Source organism: Hylobates moloch, unplaced genomic scaffold, assembly GCF_009828535.3.
Source record: "Hylobates moloch isolate HMO894 unplaced genomic scaffold, HMol_V3 SCAFFOLD_19, whole genome shotgun sequence".
Taxonomy (NCBI): domain Eukaryota; kingdom Metazoa; phylum Chordata; class Mammalia; order Primates; family Hylobatidae; genus Hylobates; species Hylobates moloch.
The window spans coordinates 34,501,922-34,520,732 of NW_026652294.1; the positions used below are offsets into that span (position 1 = coordinate 34,501,922).

General features: G+C 43.0%; 1 protein-coding gene across 3 annotated transcripts in view; it reads right to left on the bottom strand.

Moving 5' to 3' along the window:
- Window positions 1-18,811, bottom strand: part of RPA1 (replication protein A1) — a 65,556-nt gene that overhangs the window by 42,520 nt on the left and 4,225 nt on the right. For 2 of the 3 annotated variants that reach the window (XM_032138993.2, XM_058431514.1), the window contains exons 2-4: window positions 10,641-10,691; window positions 9,507-9,585; window positions 8,822-8,930 (exon numbers count right to left, since the gene is read on the bottom strand). In XM_032138993.2, coding sequence (XP_031994884.1) covers window positions 8,822-8,930; window positions 9,507-9,585; window positions 10,641-10,691 — 239 coding nt within the window. Of the gene's footprint in view, window positions 1-1,454; window positions 1,642-8,821; window positions 8,931-9,506; window positions 9,586-10,640; window positions 10,692-18,811 lie in introns of those variants that run through there. The other variant, XM_058431515.1, reaches the window with a different exon arrangement.

Here is an 18,811-nt window from a genome sequence, read left to right on the forward strand (position 1 = left end):
GTTTACATAAATATTTCTCTTCATCTTTCGCCGCATCATTATCAAGTGATTGCAGGGTTTTCATTTCCCAACTAGTTCCTTAATTAAAATGCAGTGTTCTCGCTACGCACCGTATCTTCAAGGAGCAACCGACATGGTAAGAATTTAGATTACTAAACACAAGAATATATGGCATAAAAAGAGATGACCTGTTTTCAGAAACACATACTTATCTCAACAATGACTTTTTCCCAGTGAAAACCAATTATTTTAAAAAATGTAATTATGACCCATTTTTAAGAACTTACAGTTCTTTGATTTTTAACTCTGATTAAAACCTTGTGACAACTTCCCAATGACCTTAGGCCACAAAGAAAAACTTGGGCCATGGCTTGCCTGGCCTGGCCTTGCTAACCCCCTCCCGCGCCGCCCTGCCCTCTGCCCTCTGCCCTTTCTGTTTTCTTTCAGTTCCACCACATTCGACAGTCCCTCTTGCCACAAGGCCTTTGTCCATGCTGCTCCGAGATTGCGGTGTTGTGTTCCTTCTCATTTTGCCTCATCTAATATTCATTTTTTAGTTCTCATCTCAAACATCACTTCAAGAGACACTTCCTTAATCTCTAGTTGAGATCAGGTTGCTTTGTTCTAGTCTTTCCTACAGCCTTGATTTCCTTCCTTCAGAACACTCTGCTCCGTCTTAATTATATGTTCATTAGTGATTATTTCATTATTCTCTCTCTCTCCTAATAGACTGTATTGTCAATAAAGACAGGTATCCCTCAGTGCTCAATGAAGCAAATGGCCCACAGTTGTTGCTCAATACATACTTGATGAGCATATCACAATGCCTGCATTTTAAAAAGAACTGAAACACGAAGAAGGAATTTAATGGGAACATGACTGGAGGCAGGGAGACCAAAAGAGACAAAATGACAGAGGCCTGAATGAGGTTAGTGGCAGGGGAGCTGAAGAAACTGGCCTAGAGCAATATTTAAGCAATAATCTACCCAATTTCATCATATTTTACACTTTAAATGGTCTGACTGCTGTTTTTGGATTTTTACATAGAATCAATCGGTTTGTTTTAAATGGTCTGACTGCTATAATTTGGATTTTTACATACAATCAATCAGTCGGTGTGTGCTACCCTTATCAGATTTCACAACAGTTTCAATAAGATAAGCTTGAAATTATCTGTTCCTGAAAATGGTTTCTAGATTCCCTGTAATAACTATCTGATAGACACTTAGTGGCAGATATTTAATTACTTTCCAAAATTATACAAATCACTCCAGAACATATAAAAATAGAAGGCTTATGAATCATTTGGTATGACTCTAATACCAAAACCTAAGACAAAACACACGCACAAAACCAAAACTAATCTCATCCTGCAATATCCCATAAATCCTAAATAAAATATCAGCAAGACAAACCTAGCAGCTTATTAAAAGAATACACTAATATCAACTTACAGAGAATACAGATGACAAGGACACATGAAGTGACTTTACAGGGATGCATCAGCCAAATCCAGACTGGGGGAAACTGCACGAGGTGAAGGATAAATGACCTGGTTTCTTCAGCAAATAAACAGTAAAGGAGAAAAAAGGCAGAGGCAGAGCCTACAGATTCAGAGAGACTTAACAGACCATCAGTCTACCGTCACGGGAACCTTATTTTGGATTCTGATTCATATAGATTGTGCGGGCGCACACACACACACACACACACACACACACATGCACATGCACACACACGACAAGTTGAAAATACAACAGTGGCTGTATTTGTTATTTTAGGTGTGAAATGGGATAGTGTCCTTTTAAGAGTTCTTATCTTTCAAAAATACATACTAAAATATTTATGGATGAAATAATATGATGTCTGAGATTTACTTCAAAATTACAGAGGAGAGTGGACATTGAAAGGATGGAGATAAAGCAAAACTGGACAACAGGTGACAATTTGGGGCTGAATGATGGGCTATATGGGGACTCATCAGACTACTGTGTATTCTATGTTTGTAGATGTTTAAAGTTTTCCAGAAAAAATATTTTAAACAATAAAAAGAGAAAGACAATTAGCAAGCTAAGAGAATTCTTCTTTTTTTTTTTTTTTTTTTTGAGAGAGAGTCTCACTCTGTCACCCAGGCTGAAGTACAGTGGCACAATCTCAGCTCACTGCAACCTCTGCCTCCCAGGTTCAAGCAATTTTCCTGCCTCAGCCTCCTGAGTAGCTGGGATTACAGACATGCACCAGTACACCTGGCTAATTTTTGTACTTTTAGTAGAGACAGGGTTTCACCATGTTGGCCAGGCTGGTCTCAAACTCCCCACCTCAGGTGATCCACCTGCCTCAGCCTCCCAAAGTGCTGGGATTACAGGCGTGAACCACCAGCCCAGCCTAGGATTATTTTTTTAAGGCAGGATTTATCACAAAAATGAAACAAGAGTTGAATTATTAGGCAATCTTTTTTTTTGGAGACAGAGTCTTGCTCTGTCACCCAGGCTAGAGTGCAGTGGGGTGATCTCAACTCACTGCAACCTCCATCTCCTAGGTTCAAGTGATTCTCCTGCCTCAGCCTCCCAAGTAGCTGGGACTATAGGCATGTGCCACCACGCCTGGCTAATTTTTGTATTTTCAGTAGAGGCAGGGTTTCACCACGTTGGCCAGGCTGGTCTTGAACTCCTGACCTCAAGTGATCCACCCACCTAGGCCTCCCAAAGTGTTGAGATTACAGGCATGAGCCACCACGTCCAGCCTAGATAATCTATTAAAATAGTTCATTATGTTAATGGATTAAAAACAAATATGATCATATCAAGATGTAGTAAAAGCTTTGAAAGAATTTATGAGCCATTTCTGATGAAATCCTGAGGACTTAAAATTTTAATAAAACCTGCACATGGTAAACTGCGTGTTTTTCCACGATCAACACTGCATTGAACAGTGAAACCAAAAGCATTTCCATGAAAATCAAGCAACTGCTGACATTACCATCGTCCAACAAAGTTTTGACAGTGCTGTCAATACAGTAAAGTTAAAAAAAACAACAAAATGACAAATATGAGAATAAGGAATGCCGGGTGCGGTGGCTCACGCCTGTAATCCCAGCACTTTGGGAGGCCGAGGCAGGTGGATCATGAGGTCAGGAGATCGAGACCATCCTGGCTAACGTGGTGAAACCCCATCTCTACTAAAAATACAAAAAAATTAGCTGGGCATGGTGGCGTATGCCTGTAATTCCAGCTACTCAGGAGGCTGAGGCAGGAGAATCGCTTGAACCCGGGAGGCGGAGGTTGCGGTGAGCTGAGATCGTGCCATTGCACTCCAGACTGGGCAACAAGAGTGAAACTCCATCTCAAAAGAAAAAAAAAGAAAAGAGAATAAGGAGATGACACAATTGTGTATCTAGAAAATCTGAAACCAAATGGACACATACTATTTTCTTGGATGAAAAGACTTAATATCAAATATTATCTAAAATTAAGAAAGTTATTTGCATTCCAACAAGACTTTTCCTTTCTTTTTTTTTTTGTTTATTTATTTTTGAGACAAGGTCTTGCTCTCTGTCGCCCAGGCTAGAATGCAGTGGCACTATCACAGCTCACTGCAGCCTTGACTTGTGGGACTCAAACAATCTTCCCACCTCAGCCTCCTGAGTAGCTGGGATCACAGGCATGCACCACCACACCCGGCTAATTTTCAGATTTTTCATAGAGACAGGGTCTCCCTATGCTGCCCAGGCTGGTCTCAAACTCCTGGGCTCAAGCAGTTCTCCCGCCTCAGCCTCCCAAAGTGCTGGGATCACAGGTGTGAACTACTCAGCCTCCCAAAGTGCTGGGATTCCAGGTGTGAACTACTGTGCCTGGCTGCTTGGTATTTTGGGCTTGGCAACTCTAAAATTCATATGGAGGAATAAATATAAGAACAGCCAACAGGCCGGGCGCGGTGGCTCACGCCTGTAACCCCAGCACTTTGGGAGGCCGAGGCGGGCAGATCACGAGGTCAGGAGATCAAGACCATCCTGGCTAACACAGTGAAACCCCGTCTCTACTAAAAATACAAAAAATTAGCCGGGCGTGGTGGTGGGCACCTGTAGTCCCAGCTACTCGGGAGGCTGAGGCAGGAGAATGGCGTGAACCTGGGAGGCAGAGCTTGCAGTGAGCCGAGATCGCACCACTGCACTCCAGCCTGGGCAACAGAGCGAGACTCCGTCTCAAAAAAAAAAAAAAAAAAAAAGAACAGCCAACAAAAATTTGGAGGGAAAAAGTAAAGAAAGACGTTGTCTATAAATTACTAAATAGTCTACAGAGAAGTTTAACTGAAACTCTATGGAGTGTAATTTGAAGTACTGGCAAGAACAGGGAGAAACTCCACACTCACGCACTGTTGGCAGGGAGGTAAAGTGGTGTATACACTTTGAACAATAGCCTGGGAGTTCCTCATAAAGTTAACCATAAAATGACCATTTAGCCTAGCAATTCCTTTCCTAGACAGATTATCTATAAAAGAAATGGGAATGTCTGTCCACAAAAAACTTGTACACAAATGTTCATAGAATTATTAGTAATAGCAAGCAGGTTGAAACAATCCAAATGCCCATCAACTAACAAATAGATACACAAAATGTGATGTATCTAGACAACACAGGATTATTCTGCCATAAAAAGGAACAGGCCGGGTGCGGTGGCTCACACTTGTAATCCCAGGACTTTGGGAGGCCGAGGCGGGTGGATCACAAGGTCAGGAGTTTAAGACCAGCCTGGCCAAGATGGTGAAACCCCATCTCTACTAAAAATACAAAAAAATTAGCCAGGCATGGTGGCACGCATCTGTAATCCCAGCTACCCAGGAGGCTGAGGCAGAGAATTGCTTGAATCCGGGAGGCAGAGGTTGTAGTGAGCCGAGATGGCACCACTGCACTCCAGCCTGGGCAAGAAAAACTTGTCACCCAGGATGGAGTACAATGGCGCAATCTTGACTCACTGCAACTTCTGCCTCCCAGGTTGAAGCAATTCTGCCTCAGCCTCCCGAGTAGCTGGGATTACAGGTGTGCACCACTATGCCCAGCTAATTTTTGTATTTTTAGTAGAGATGGGGTTTCACCATGTTGACCAGGCTAGTCTCAAACTCCTGACCTCAGGTGATCTGCCTGCCTCGGCCTCCCAAAGTGCTGGGATTACAGGCATGAGCCACTGTGCCTGGCCAATAGATACTCTTATATAACATTCATGAGTATAATTGGTATACTTTCCACAGATGTCCTTTGACCCCACAATACAAATTCTAATAATCTGTTATTCAGAAATAAAAGCATAAGCACGTTAAGATAAAGTACAAGGATGACTGCTCAAGTCCTGTTTAGAATAAACCTGAATGATCACCAAAAAAGCAAGGAGTAAATAAACCCAGCCATACACACAGACTCTCAGCAGAGGTACAAAAGAATACGAAGCAAGCCTCCAAGCTGAGGCAGTGCCATCAGGCAAAGCCCAGGGGAGCGGAGCTGTCTCCGTGACTGGAGAGAGTGGGCTGTGAAGTTTCCCAGCAAGGACTGCACTCAATCCCAGCAATGCTTCCACCGTCTCCCACAACCATGCCCTGGAGGACAGGGAAGTGGCTGCAAAGCACCACTTAAGCGCTCCAAGGTAGACTGGAGTGGAAGATAAAAGGTCCCAAGTGAGAAGGTTGGCAACATGTACCTAGTCTAGACTATGTCAGAGCAAATACCAAGTCTGGACAGGACTGTCCACATTAAGCATGAACAAAATAAAAAGGGATGACAAAGCAACAATACAATACACAACAATGCGTAGAAGGGAAAGGAACGGGGAGGCAAAGACGATTAAAGAACCCACTCTAGAAGAAAGTGCAAGCCAAGAAAAGGAGTGACACTTCTCAAAAGCGATTGGCAAAATAAGTACGACTATATAAATCCAACAAATTAACGGCCAAAAGATGAGCTAAAACAAGAGACTAAGAAGAAAAGGGAGCTTGAACAGCTAAGAAAAAAAAAACAGAACAAAATCAATACTATTATACATCTAATAATTTATAAAGATTGAGGAGTAGAAGAGAGAAAACTAAAAACTGTACTATTATGTTGGAAAACCTCGAAGCAAGCCAATGCATCCATTAGAAAAAAGGTTACAGTAGGCCGGGCGCGGTGGCTCACGCCTGTAATCCCAGCACTTTGGGAGGCCGAGGTAGGTGGATCACGAGGTCAGGAGATCGAGACCATCCTGGTTAACACGGTGAAACCCCGTCTCTACTAAAAATACAGAAAATTAGCTGGGTGTGGTAGTGGGCGCCTGTAATTCCAGCTACTCGGGAGGCTGAGGCAAGAGAATGGCATGAACCTGGGAGGTGGAGCTTGCAGTGAGCCAAGATCGGGCCACTGCACTCCAGCCTGTGCAAAAGACTGAGACTCCGTCTCAAAAAAAAAAAATAAAATAATAAAATAAAATAAAATAAAATGAAAAAGGTTAAAGTAAAGACCTATATGGAGGTCAAAGTTATCTATAACATACATAAAAACTGGAACTCAATAAATGAAATACAAAACAACATTAAGGAATAACACACAGAAAAACTTCCTTGAAAAGAACTGAATCTGCAGACTGAACGAGCATACCACATACCACAAAAAAAAAAAAGAATATGGATGGCCGGGCATGGTGCTCATGCCTGTAATCCCAGCACTTTGGGAGGCTGAGGCAGGTGGATCACAAGGTCAGGAGATCGAGACCATCCTGGCTAACATGGTGAAACCCCGTCTCTACTAAAAATACAAAACAAAATTAGCTGGGCATGGTGGCAGGTGCCTGTAGTCCCAGCTACTCGGGAGGCTGAGGCAGGAGAATGGCGTGAACCCAGGAGGCGGAGCTTGCAGTGAGCCAAGATCGCGCCACTGCATTCCAGCCTGGGCGACAGAGTGAGACTCCGTCTCAACAACAACAACAAAAAATACAGACAATTGACATTGAGGCATAGCCTGGTTAAGTACTGAATTTGAGGTATAAAGAAAAAAATCTTCAGGAATATAAGTAGAAAAAGCAAAGCTTATTAGCTGGCCACGGTAGCGGGTGCCTGTAGTCCCAGCTACTCGGGAGGCTGAGGTGGGAGAATCACCTGAGCCCGGGAGGTCAAGGCTGCAGTGAGCCCTGATGGTGCCACTGCACTCCCGCCTGGGCAACCAGAGTGAAGCCTCAGGGAAAAAAAAAAAAAAAAAGCAAAGCTTCCTACAAGGGAAGAAATCAAACCAGGATGGCCTTAAGACTTCTCCAGATCAACATTCAATGCCAGAAGACAAAATTCTGAGGGTAAAGCCACATAACCTAAGAACAGACAGCCAGGCAAGCGGTCATTCTAGCATACAGACCAACAGGCTGATAATGGGGAATACGGCACTAAAGAGCCAGTCCAGAAAAAAGTTCTTGAGTGAAATCCAAGCAACATAAAGAGGTAGGAAAAAAGAACAGCTGGAGAAAATGTCAGAGTCCTAAAATCAGTGTAACAGAATTTTAAAAACTAATTACTTAAACCTTTTAGTATTGTTGATCGTTTTTTATCTTGGTTTTTGTTTTTGTTGTTTTGGTCTTTTTTGAGACAGGGTCTTACTCTATTGCCCAGCCTGGAGTGCAGTGGCATGATCTCAGCTCACTGCAGCCTTCACCTCTCAGGGCTCCGGCCATTCTCTCTTCTCAGCCTTCCGAGTAGCTGGGACCACAGACACGTGCCACGACGCCCGGCTAACTTTTCTTTTTTTTCGTAGAGACAAGGTCTCACCATATTGTCCAGGCTGGTCACAAACTCCTGGGCTCAAGTGATCCTCCCTACCTGGTCTCCCAAAGTGTTGGCATGACAGGTGTGAGCCACTGCACCTTGCCTGAAATAAGTCATTTTTTAGCAATGAGAGTAACAGTTCCGTTCATCACTGTATCTCTAGCATGCAGCAACTTGTCCGTGTACAACACATTCTTTTTTTAAATTTCTTTTTTTAGAGATGGCCTCTTGCTGTGCTGTCCAGGCTGGAGTGTGGTGGTGCAATTACAGCTCACTGCAGTCTCAAACTCCTGGGGTTAGGGAATCCTCCCACTTCAGCCTCCCATGTAGCTAAGACTGTAGTGTGTGCCACCACACCTCACTAATTTAACTTTTTTTTTTTTTATAGAGACAGGGCCTGGCTATGTCACCCAGGCTGGTCTCAAACTGCTGGCCTCAAGCAATCCTCCCACCTTAGCACCACAAAGTGCTGGGATTACAGACATGAGCCACCACACGTGGTTCAACATATTCTATATTGGCTAAATACAGCATTTAATATAAAATATTCAAGATTGCACACACACACACACACAAAGCAGCATTACAAAATAATTATCATTTTCTGCTGTAAAATAAAGGACCCCTTTTCATTAAAAGATACTTTTGAGGCCGGGCGTGGTGGCTCGCACCTGTAATCCCAGCACTTTGGGAGGCTGAGGTGGGCAGATTGCCTGATCTCAGGAGTTTGAGACCAGCCTGCGCAACATGGCAAAACCCCATTTCTACCAAAAATAAACAAAAAAGATAAGATCCTTTTGGGGGAAATCCTAAAAACGCTGCTTCTGAAGAAATTAGAAATAATAAGATTTCTGCATTCTACTTTAATCTTCTGCTCTGAAATTTCCAACTTGTTTCCATGTTTCTCCTCCTTGGGTGCCATGTGTTAGCTACCTGAGTTCTTAACTGAAAAGCTGCAAATTCTTAGCTGAAAACTCACTATTGCCTTTTTTATTCCTAAATTCGTTCCCATTCTACAATACAATAAGACAGAAAAAAACACACCACATACCTTCCGTCTTTCAGAGTGTTCACAATGTATCTGTTAATCTGGCAAACGCAGTTGCTGGACAATTGTTCTTGCTCCACAAGAAGGTTCAACTGTGTTGCCAACATGAAAGCTGAAAAGCACAGAGATTTCTTTAGCCTCCAAAATCCTGCAGTCTTAAGACTCTGAAAGCTACTCCTACCTGTGCTAGCAAAGAAAAATGCCTTAAATACGCTCCTGAAATTAAAACTAGTCAGACTCTGCAGAGTGAAAAGCTGTGTATTTTGCTGCCTGTTAAACATTTGCTGCTACTCTTAAATGTGTGAATTTGTTAAAGTGGCCAAAATCATTTAAAAATTCTCTCCTTTCTCCCCTTTACAGCTTCCAACACAGAAATAAAACCCCAGAAAAGGAAAGTATAGGGCAGCTGACCCATTGCACTCAGTCGATGTCAATATCATCCTTAGCGAAATTAATCAGAGAAAACACAGAACACCAGTTAGAGAAAATTGAAGCCAAGTGGCAGCTTTCCACTACCTGCAGTCTATTGTTACAATGCTCTCTGACGGCTGCAATTCTGTCTGAATGAAGTACATAGCCAAGCAAGTATGGACTTCACGAATGCCCCCAAATTATGGCAACCAAAGGGCTGGGTGTGCTTCTACTATTTAAATACTCACACATTTCTAGATGGATACACCATACTCACAGGATAGAGTGTTCAATCCATCACTCATGAGCAGTCGATAACGCGGTGGACTATTCCCCGTAGTAATGGGACGGATGTTCTAGGGCAGAAAACTTGATTCATTAGCCAGGTTGTCTGCCCCGTCCCCAGGGATATGTAAACCGAAGTGGCAGGAGAGCGGGTTTGCCATTAGTTCAATACAAACTAACGGTTTGCCCATTCTCTTGACACCTAAATCCAAGTAAAAGAAATCTGGATTTGATGATTTTCCCACTAACCTCCCTCCACTAACATTATTAAACACAGCAGAGAGGGAAGTAAAACGAGCTGCCTATACGCTTGTGTTCTCACTCCTGACTCAAATTTGGCTGAAAATCAATTACCAAAAAAAAAAAAAATAATAATAATAATGAAGCACCCAATATACACAAGGTGCTGTGTAGTAAACATGCTAAAAATACAAAATGAACAAAAAGAATCCTTGTCCTGAAGGGGCTAACAACTGGGGTGGAGATGGAGGCAGAGAGACTAAGTGACATGTGTCCGTGATCAGGCGGCAGAGCCGAGACCTTTGTCCTCACCTGAGAGACAGCAGAGGCAGGTTTCCAAAGGAAGTGAAACCTGTACCCAGAGCCCCAAGCTGACCCACAGCTCGTGTGGTGCAGCAGAGAGACCCATCAGACCAGCTGACTGAAAACCTGCAGGCGTGAGCCCATCATTCTGCTTCTATTTTTCGAAACTCCACTGAAGTCTGAGAACCCCTTAAATAAATGATGTGTTAACTGAAGAATGTTAAGGAGACAAGTTCATACTAGATATATTTCTGGAGGTCATATAAAAGGCCAATGTGAACAAGACAAACCCAAGGGCAGAAAAGGCAAGTAGCACCACAGTCATCTATCAACAGTGGGGAGGAAGACAGAGGCAAAGCCTTCAGTCTGAACCTCCAAAGACAGCAGAACTTAGCAGCTCACGTAGTAACATTTTCAAACAGCTTGGCTGCTCTCTCAGGGCTACAATGTAGACTGGCCTATTTTTTGTGACTGGGGCGAATTTCCGAAAGTGGACAAATCTGTCTGTCCTTCATCAAACGTAACTTGTAATTAGATGGCTCTAAAGAAGTTGACATGGAACATAACATACGCAGGTACTTACGATGACTTGGAGGATGGGCTTTATGTTTGTATCCCCCTTCTGCATGATGGCCTGAGGGAGTAAAAACAGGTTTGTGTGAGATATGCACTCAAATCATGATGAAAATGACATGTTTTTATAGTTGGTATTTGGAATATACAGATAAGATTGTTAAAAGAGCCTATTCAGAGCCCGTCAGCTGAAACGTCTACTTTATCACTTTGGACAAACCATAAAATGGTAAGAGGGAGATACGTGTTTTACAACAAGGAAACACTTAGTACATCTCTAACACCGGTATCCCATGTGTACTCATTATTCATAACAACCATTCATTTCCCTCTAGTGCTCATTAACAGGGAATTAGATAAATAAATCCTATATACATTAAAGAGATAATAAGGGAGTATTAGGAACAATCTTATAAAACAACCAAGATAAAGTGGATAAATCCCTCAAAAAATACAAATTATCAAAACTGATACAAAAGAAAATCTATACAGCTCTATATCTATTAAAGAAATTGAATTGATAATTCTAAATATTCCAAAAGAAAACACTCTAGGTCCAGATGGCTTTATTGGTGAATCCTAGCTAACATTTAAGAACAAACAAACAAAAAACTTGCATAAATTATTTCAGAAAATAGAAAAGACTTTCTTTCCAAGTCATTTTATGATGTTAGGTTTACTATGACAGAAAAAAAACAAAGACCGCCCCATGCAGAGGTTCATGCCTATAATCCTAGCACTTTGGGAGGCCGAGGTGGGAGGACTGCTTTGAGCCCAAGAGTTCAAGACCAGCCTAGGCAACATAGCGAGACTCTGTTTAAAAAAAAAAATCTTCAACAAAATAATAGCAAATCAAATCCAGCACTATATAAAATGGATAATATGTCATGACCAAGTGTGATTTATCCAAGGAAGGCCAGGTTTACTTAACATCTGAAAAATCAATGTAATTTGTCACATTCGCAGAATAGAGAAAAATCATTATCAACTGAATAGATACAGAAAAGGCAACACTTATTCATTATAAAGTCTCAGCAAACTAGGCATAGAAGTAACGCTTAAACTGATAGCTGACATCTACAAAAAAAATCTACGCTTACCATCACACTTGACAGTAAAAGACAATAATATGCTACTAAGATTGGGAATAAGGCAAGGATATACCTCTTAACACCTTTATTCAATGTGGTATTAGAGGTTCTAACTAATGCAATAAGGCAAGGGAAAAAAAGGCATAAAGATTAAAAAGGAACTGGCTGGGCAAGGTGGCTTGTAATCTCAGCACTTTGGGAGGCCGAGGCGGGCAAATCACTTGAGCTCAGGAGTTTGAGACCAGCCTGGCCAACGTGGTGAAACCCTGTTTCTACCAGAAATTTAAAAATTAGCTGGGCGTGGTGGCGCATGCCTGTAATCCCAGCTGCTGGGGAGGCTGAGACAGGAGAATCGCTTGAACCCAGGAGGCGGAGGTTGCAGGGAGCTGAGATTGCACCACTGCACTCCAGCCTGGGCAACAGAGTGAGGCTCCCTCTCAAAATAAAAAATAAAAAGATTAAAAAGGAAGAGATAAAACTTCCTTTATTTGTAGACAATCTGATCGTTTACATAGAAAATCCTAAGGTATCTATAAAAACTAGTAAGTTGATTTAGCAAGTTTGCAGGACACAAGGCTGGTGTGGAAAAATCACTTGTATTTCAATATACTAGCAGTAAACAACTGAAGAATGAAATTTTCAAAAATGCCACTTAAACACCATCAAAAGAACTTTCTTTTTTTTGAGACGGAGTCTCGCTCTGTTGTGCTAGAGCGCAGTGGCGCAATCTCAGCTCACTGCAACCTCTAACGCCCCGGTTCAAGCAATTCTCCTGCTGCAGCCTCCTGTGTAGCTGGGGTTACAGGCATGCACCACCACACCTGGCTAATTTTTGTAGTTTTAGTAGAGACGGGGTTTCACCACGCTGGCCAGGCTGGTCTCAAACTCCTGATCTCTGGTGATCTGCCCGCCTCAGCCTCCCAAAGTGCTGGGATTACAGGCATGAGCCACCACGTCGGGCTTCAAAAGTAAATTATTTAGGGATATATTTAACAGTACATATGTAAGAACCGCACACTGAAAACTACCAACAAGGCTGCATACAGCTGCTCATGCCTATAATCCCAGCACTTTTGGAGACAGAAGCAGGAGGATCACTTGAGACCAGGAGTTCGAGACCAGTCTGGGCAACATAAAGAGACCCAACTCTATAAAAAAATTAGCCAGGTGGTGGCTCACACCTGTAATCCCAGCACTTTGGGAGGCCGAGGTGGGCGGATCACGAGGTCAGGAGATCGAGACCATCCCGGCTAACACGGTGAAACCCCGTCTCTACTAAAAATATAAAAAATTAGCCGGGCATGGTGGGACACGGCTGTAGTCCCAGCTACTCGGGAGGCTGAGGCAGAAGAATAGCTTGAACCTGGGAGGCGGAGGTTGCAGTGAGCCGAGATTGCGCCCCTGCACTCCAGCCTGGGCAACAGAGAGAGAATCCATCTCAAAAAAAAAAAAAAAAAAAAAATTAGCCAGGTATGTGGTGCACACCTGTAGTCCCAGCTACTCACAAAGCTGGGGAAGAATCACTTGAGCCCAGGAGGTCTAGGCTGCAGTGAGCTGTGATGGCACCACTGCACTCCAGCCTGGGTGACAAAGCAAGACCTTGTCTCAAAACAAACAAACGTCTGTTTTCATTTTCTTTTTTTATTGTACTTTGTTTCTCTATACTTCAGTGTATGCAAAGGGATCAGCGCTTTGGGAGGCTGAGACAGGATGATCACTTGAGGTCAGGAGTTCGAGACCAGCCTGGCCAACATGGTGAAACCCCATCTCTACAAAAAATACAAAAAGTAGCTGGGTGTGGTGGCACACGCCTGTAATCCCAGCTACTCGAGAGGCTGAGACAGGAGGATTGTTTGCATCTGGGAAGCAGAGGCTGCAGTAGGGTAAGATAGCACCACTGTACTCTACCTGAGTGACAGAGTAAAGCCCTGTCTCAAAAAAAAAAAAAAAAAAAAAAAAAAAGAAATGAAGCTGGAGGCCAGGCACGGTGGCTCACGCCTGTACTCCCAACATTTTGGGAGGCCGAGGCAGGCAGATCACATGAGGTTGGGAGATCAAGACTAGCCTGGCCAGCATAGTGAAACCCCATCTCTACTAAAAATACAAAAATTGACTGGGTGTGGTGGCAGGCACCTGTAATCCCTGCTATTCAGGAGGTTGAGGTAGGAGAATCACTTGAACCCGGGAGGCGGAGCTTGCAGTGAGCCGAGATCACGCCACTGCACTCCAGCCTGGGCGACAGAGCAAGACTCTGTCTCAAAAAAAGAAAAAGAAAAAAAAGAAATGAAGCTGGAGAATTTACGATGCCAGATTTCAAGATTTACTATAAATCTGCAAAGTTTATGACGACGTGGTATTGACATAAGCAACAGCATAGAAATCAACTGACATTCTAGAAACAGATACACATATACAGTCCATTGCTTTTATCTAAAGTGACTAAGGGGCCGGGCACAGTGGCTCACGCCTATAATCCCAGCACTTTGGGGGCCAAGACGGGCGGATCACAAGGTTAGGAGATTGAGACCATCCTGGATAACACAGTGAAACCCCGTCTCTACTAAAAATACAAAAAAAATTAGCCGGGCGTGGTGGCGGGCGCCTGTAGTCCCAGCTACTTGGGAGGCTGAGGCAGAAGAATGGCGTGAGTCCGGGAGGCGGAGCTTGCAGTGAGCTGAGATCGCGCCACTGCACCCCAGCCTGGGCAACAGAGCGAGGCTCCGTCTTAAAAATAAAAAATTTAAAAAAAATAAATAAATAAAGTGACTAACTCAACGGAACGGGACAGTCTTTTCAATAAACGGGGCTGGAACAACTGAATATCTATATTAAAAAAAGATCTATATATCATAGATAAAATAGTAAACTTGAAATGCATCACAGACCACAAGGCAAAGCTAAAACTATAAAACGTCTGGAAGAAAACACAGTATAAAAGATTTGTGACCTTGGGTCGGGTAGGCAAAGATTTCTTTTTTTTTTTTTTTGAGACTGAGTTTCACTCTTGTTGCCCAGGCTGAAGTGCAATGGCGTGATCTTGGCTCACCACAACCTCCACCTCCTGGGTTCAAGCAATTCTCCTGACTCAGCCTCCCCAGTAGCTGAGATTACAGGCATGCGTCACCACGCCCGGCTAATTTTGTATTTTTAGTAGAGACGGGATTTCTCCATGTTGGCCAGGCTGGTCTTGAACTCCCGACCTCAAGTGATCCGCCCGCCTCAGCCTCCCAAAGTGGTGGGATTACAGGCATGAGCCACAGCGCCCAGCCTAGCAAAGATTTCTTAGGACACACAAACACAACTCCGCAAAAAACAAAACAAAACAAACAAAAAAAACAACCTGATAACTTGGACTTCATCAAAATTTAAAAGTGCACTTCAAAAAAACAAAATTTCAAAAAAGAAAAGGCAAGTCACAGATTGGGACAAAATATATGTAATATTTATATTTAACGAAAGACCTACCAAGAATAAAGAATTCTTACAACTCATTAATAAGCACAAAACCCAATTTTTAGGTGAACAAAAGATGTGAACAGACACTTCTTTTGTGAAGATATACAAATGGCCAGTAAGCCCACGAAAAGATGCTCAACGTCCTTAGTCACCAGAGAAATACAAATAAAACCACAGTGAGGTACCATTACGCATTCACTAGAACACTCAAAATCAAAGACTGATGACTGGCAAGCATATGGAGCAAGTAGGATTCTCATAATCACAGTGGAAAAGTTTGGCAATTTCTTTTAAACATTCAGTTACCTATGACCCAGCAATTACACTCCTAGATATTTATCCCAGAGAAATGAAAACATATTTCCACAAAAAGATTTGTACTTAAATGGTCATAGCATCTTCATTTATAATAGCCAAAAGATGAAAATAACCCAAATGTGCAATAATAAGTAAATAAACAAATTTTATTACAGTCATACAATGGAATACTACTGAGCAATAAAAAGGTGCAAATTACTGAATTAACATGGATAAATCGCAAACACCATTTTGGTCGACAGTGGTGGCTTGTGCCTGTAATCCCAACACTTTGGGAGGCCAAGGTGGGAGGATCACTTGAGCCCAAGAGTTCAAGATCATCCTGGACAACACACCAAGACCCTATCGCTACAAAAAATATTTTTAGGCCGGGCGCAGTGGCTCACGTCTGTAATCCCAGCACTTTGGGAGGCTGAGGAGGGTGGATCACGAGGTCAAGAGATTGAGACCATCCTGACCAACGTGGTGAAACCCCGTCTCTACCAAAAATACAAAAATTAGCTGGGCATGGTGGCATGCGGCTGTAATCCCAGCTACTTGGGAGGCTGAGGTAAGAGAATCGCTTCAACCCAGGAGGCAGAGGTTGCAGTGAGCTGAGATCGCGCCACTGCACTCTAGCCTGGCAACAGAGCAAGACTGTGTCTCAAAAAAAAAAAATTTTTTTCTTAAATTAGCCAAGAGTGGTGGCATGCACCTGTAGTCCCAGCTACTCAGGAGGCTGAGGTGTGAGGATCTCTTGAGTTCAGGAGGTCAAGGCTGGAGTGAGCCATGACTGTGTCGCTGCACTCCAGCCTGGGTGACAGAGACCCTGCCTCTGGGGAAAAAAAAAATTGCTGAAAGAAGCCAGACACAAAAGGATAGATATTATCTGATTCCATTTATATGAAGTCTTAGGAAAGGCAAAACTAACCTACAAAGGTAGAAACCAGAACACTGGTTGCCTAGGGTGAGGACGGAGGTGGGGAAGGAGCAGGAGGAGTTGGGCGTTGATGGAAGTATTCTATATCTCCACCGGGGCAATGTGGTTAAGGGGGGCGCACATTTGTCAACGTTCATCAAGCTGTACACTTAAAATAGGTGCAATTTGGCTGGGCGTGGTGGCTTATGCCTGTAATCCCAGCACTTTGGGAGGCCAAGGCAGGCGGATCGCCTGAGGTCAGGAGTTCGAGACCAGCCTGGCCAACATGGTGAAACCCCATCACTATTAAAAATACAAAAATTAGCCAGGCGTGGTGGCGTGCACCTGTAACCCCAATTACTAACGAGACTGAGGCATGAGAACTGCTTGAACCTGGGAGGCAGAGGTTGCAGTGAGCTGAGATCACGCCACTGCACTCTAGCCTGGGTGACAGAAGGAAATTCTGTCTCCAAAAAAAAAAAAGGTGCAATTTACTATACGTAAGTGAAACGTCAATGACAGTGATTTTTCTAAAAAGCAGTTATTCTGGGGAACAGTACTGGACAAGGTAGGGCAGAAGGTCAGTAATTACATTAAACACCTCTTTCTTCTTTTTAAATGAAACAGAGACAGGATCTTGCTATGTTGCCCAGCCTGGTATCAAACTCTTTCTTGGCCTCAAGGGATCCTTCCGCCTTAGCCTCACCAAGTGCTGAGATTACACATGTGGGCCACCATGCCCGGCCATAAACACTTTTCTGTTCCATTTGATTTTAAAACCACGTGCATATATGACGGGAATTCAAAAAGTACATGAAAAATGTGCATTATGAAAAAACTATGCATGCATTTCAAAAATTTTTTGCACTAAAATAAACTCATACTAACTTGTTATAACATGTCTGAACAAGACCTAGTTTGAGGTACTAAGAAGGATAAGACATCAATTTGAAGAGAGCCCCTATCAGAGCAACATGAATTCTGCTAAAATGGAAGCAATAACCAACAACAAATTCAAGGGGAAGCTTGGGTGGAAGAAGGAGGAGCTCACTTATTAAAGAAAAGTATATGGGGACAATGATCCAAAGAAATCAGCTGTTTACAAACGGATAACTCGTTTTAAGGGACAAGGCCAGGCACAGTGGCTCATGCCTGTAATCCCAAAGACTTGGGAGGCAAGGCAGGAGAACTGTTTGGAGACCAAGAGTTCAAGACCAGCTTAAGCAAGATGGCGAAACCCCATCTCTACACAAAATTAAAAAAAAAAAAATGAGCTGGGCACGGTGGCATGCACCTGTACTCCCAGCTACTCGAGAGGTTGAGGTGGAAGGATCACTTGAGCCCAGGAGTTGGAGTTTGCAGTGAGCTATGATCATGCCACTGCACTCCAGCCTGAGAGACGAAGAACAAGACTCTGTCATTTAAAAATTACGGCCAGGTACAGTGGCTCAAGTCTGTAATCCCAGGACTTGGGGAAGCCGAGGCGGCAGATCACTTGAGGCCAGGAGTTCAAGACCAGCCTGGGCAACATGACGAAACCTCGTCTCTACTAAAAATACAAAAATTAGCTGGGCATGGTGGCGCATGTCTGTAATCGGGAGACAGAGGCAAAAGAATCACTTGAACCTGGGAGGTGAAGGTTGCAGTGAGCTGAGACCATGCCTCTGCACCGCAGCCTGGGCAACAGAGTGAGACCCTTTAAAAAAAAATCCCTAGTAAGTATATAAAGCAACAAATGTAATACTCAAGGGCACATGTGTTCAAATCTTCATGGGTGTTCAAAATGGGGTTCAAATCTTCACCCCCATTATTTAACCTCTCTGTACTTCCTTCCTCTGTAAAATGGGAGTATAATAAATAGCTATCTTCTAGTGTTACTTAAGCACTAACTACTAAAGCATCTGTCACATTAGAAACAGTCAAAAACATTAGTTCCCTTCCCCTTTCGTTCTATAATTAAGATACAAATGCTATTTATTCTGTTTACCACAAGAGTTCCATGCATCATCTCTTATTTTATCATGTGACTCTTGCTCAAATGCCTCCACATTTGTGTGGTATTTGCATACCCTTTGTGGCCTGCGTCTTTTGAATGAAAATGATACCTGCTTTAGCTGATAATCAACGTCAACAAAGGTTCTCCAACTCTTTCCATCACCACAAACGTGTGAAACTTTCATTCTTCATTTATGAACAAAATAGTTCACCTACACTGGAAATAGGTTTATAAAATTTTGAATATAAAAACGTGGCCAGGTGCAGTGGCTCACACCTGTAATCATAGCACTTTGGAAAGCTGAGGTGGGAAGATCGCTTAAGCCCAGGAGTTTGAGACTAGCATGGGCAACAGAGTGAGACCCCATCTCTAAAAAATAAAAAAAGAACTTATCAAATTATTTAAATATCTCCATGATCATT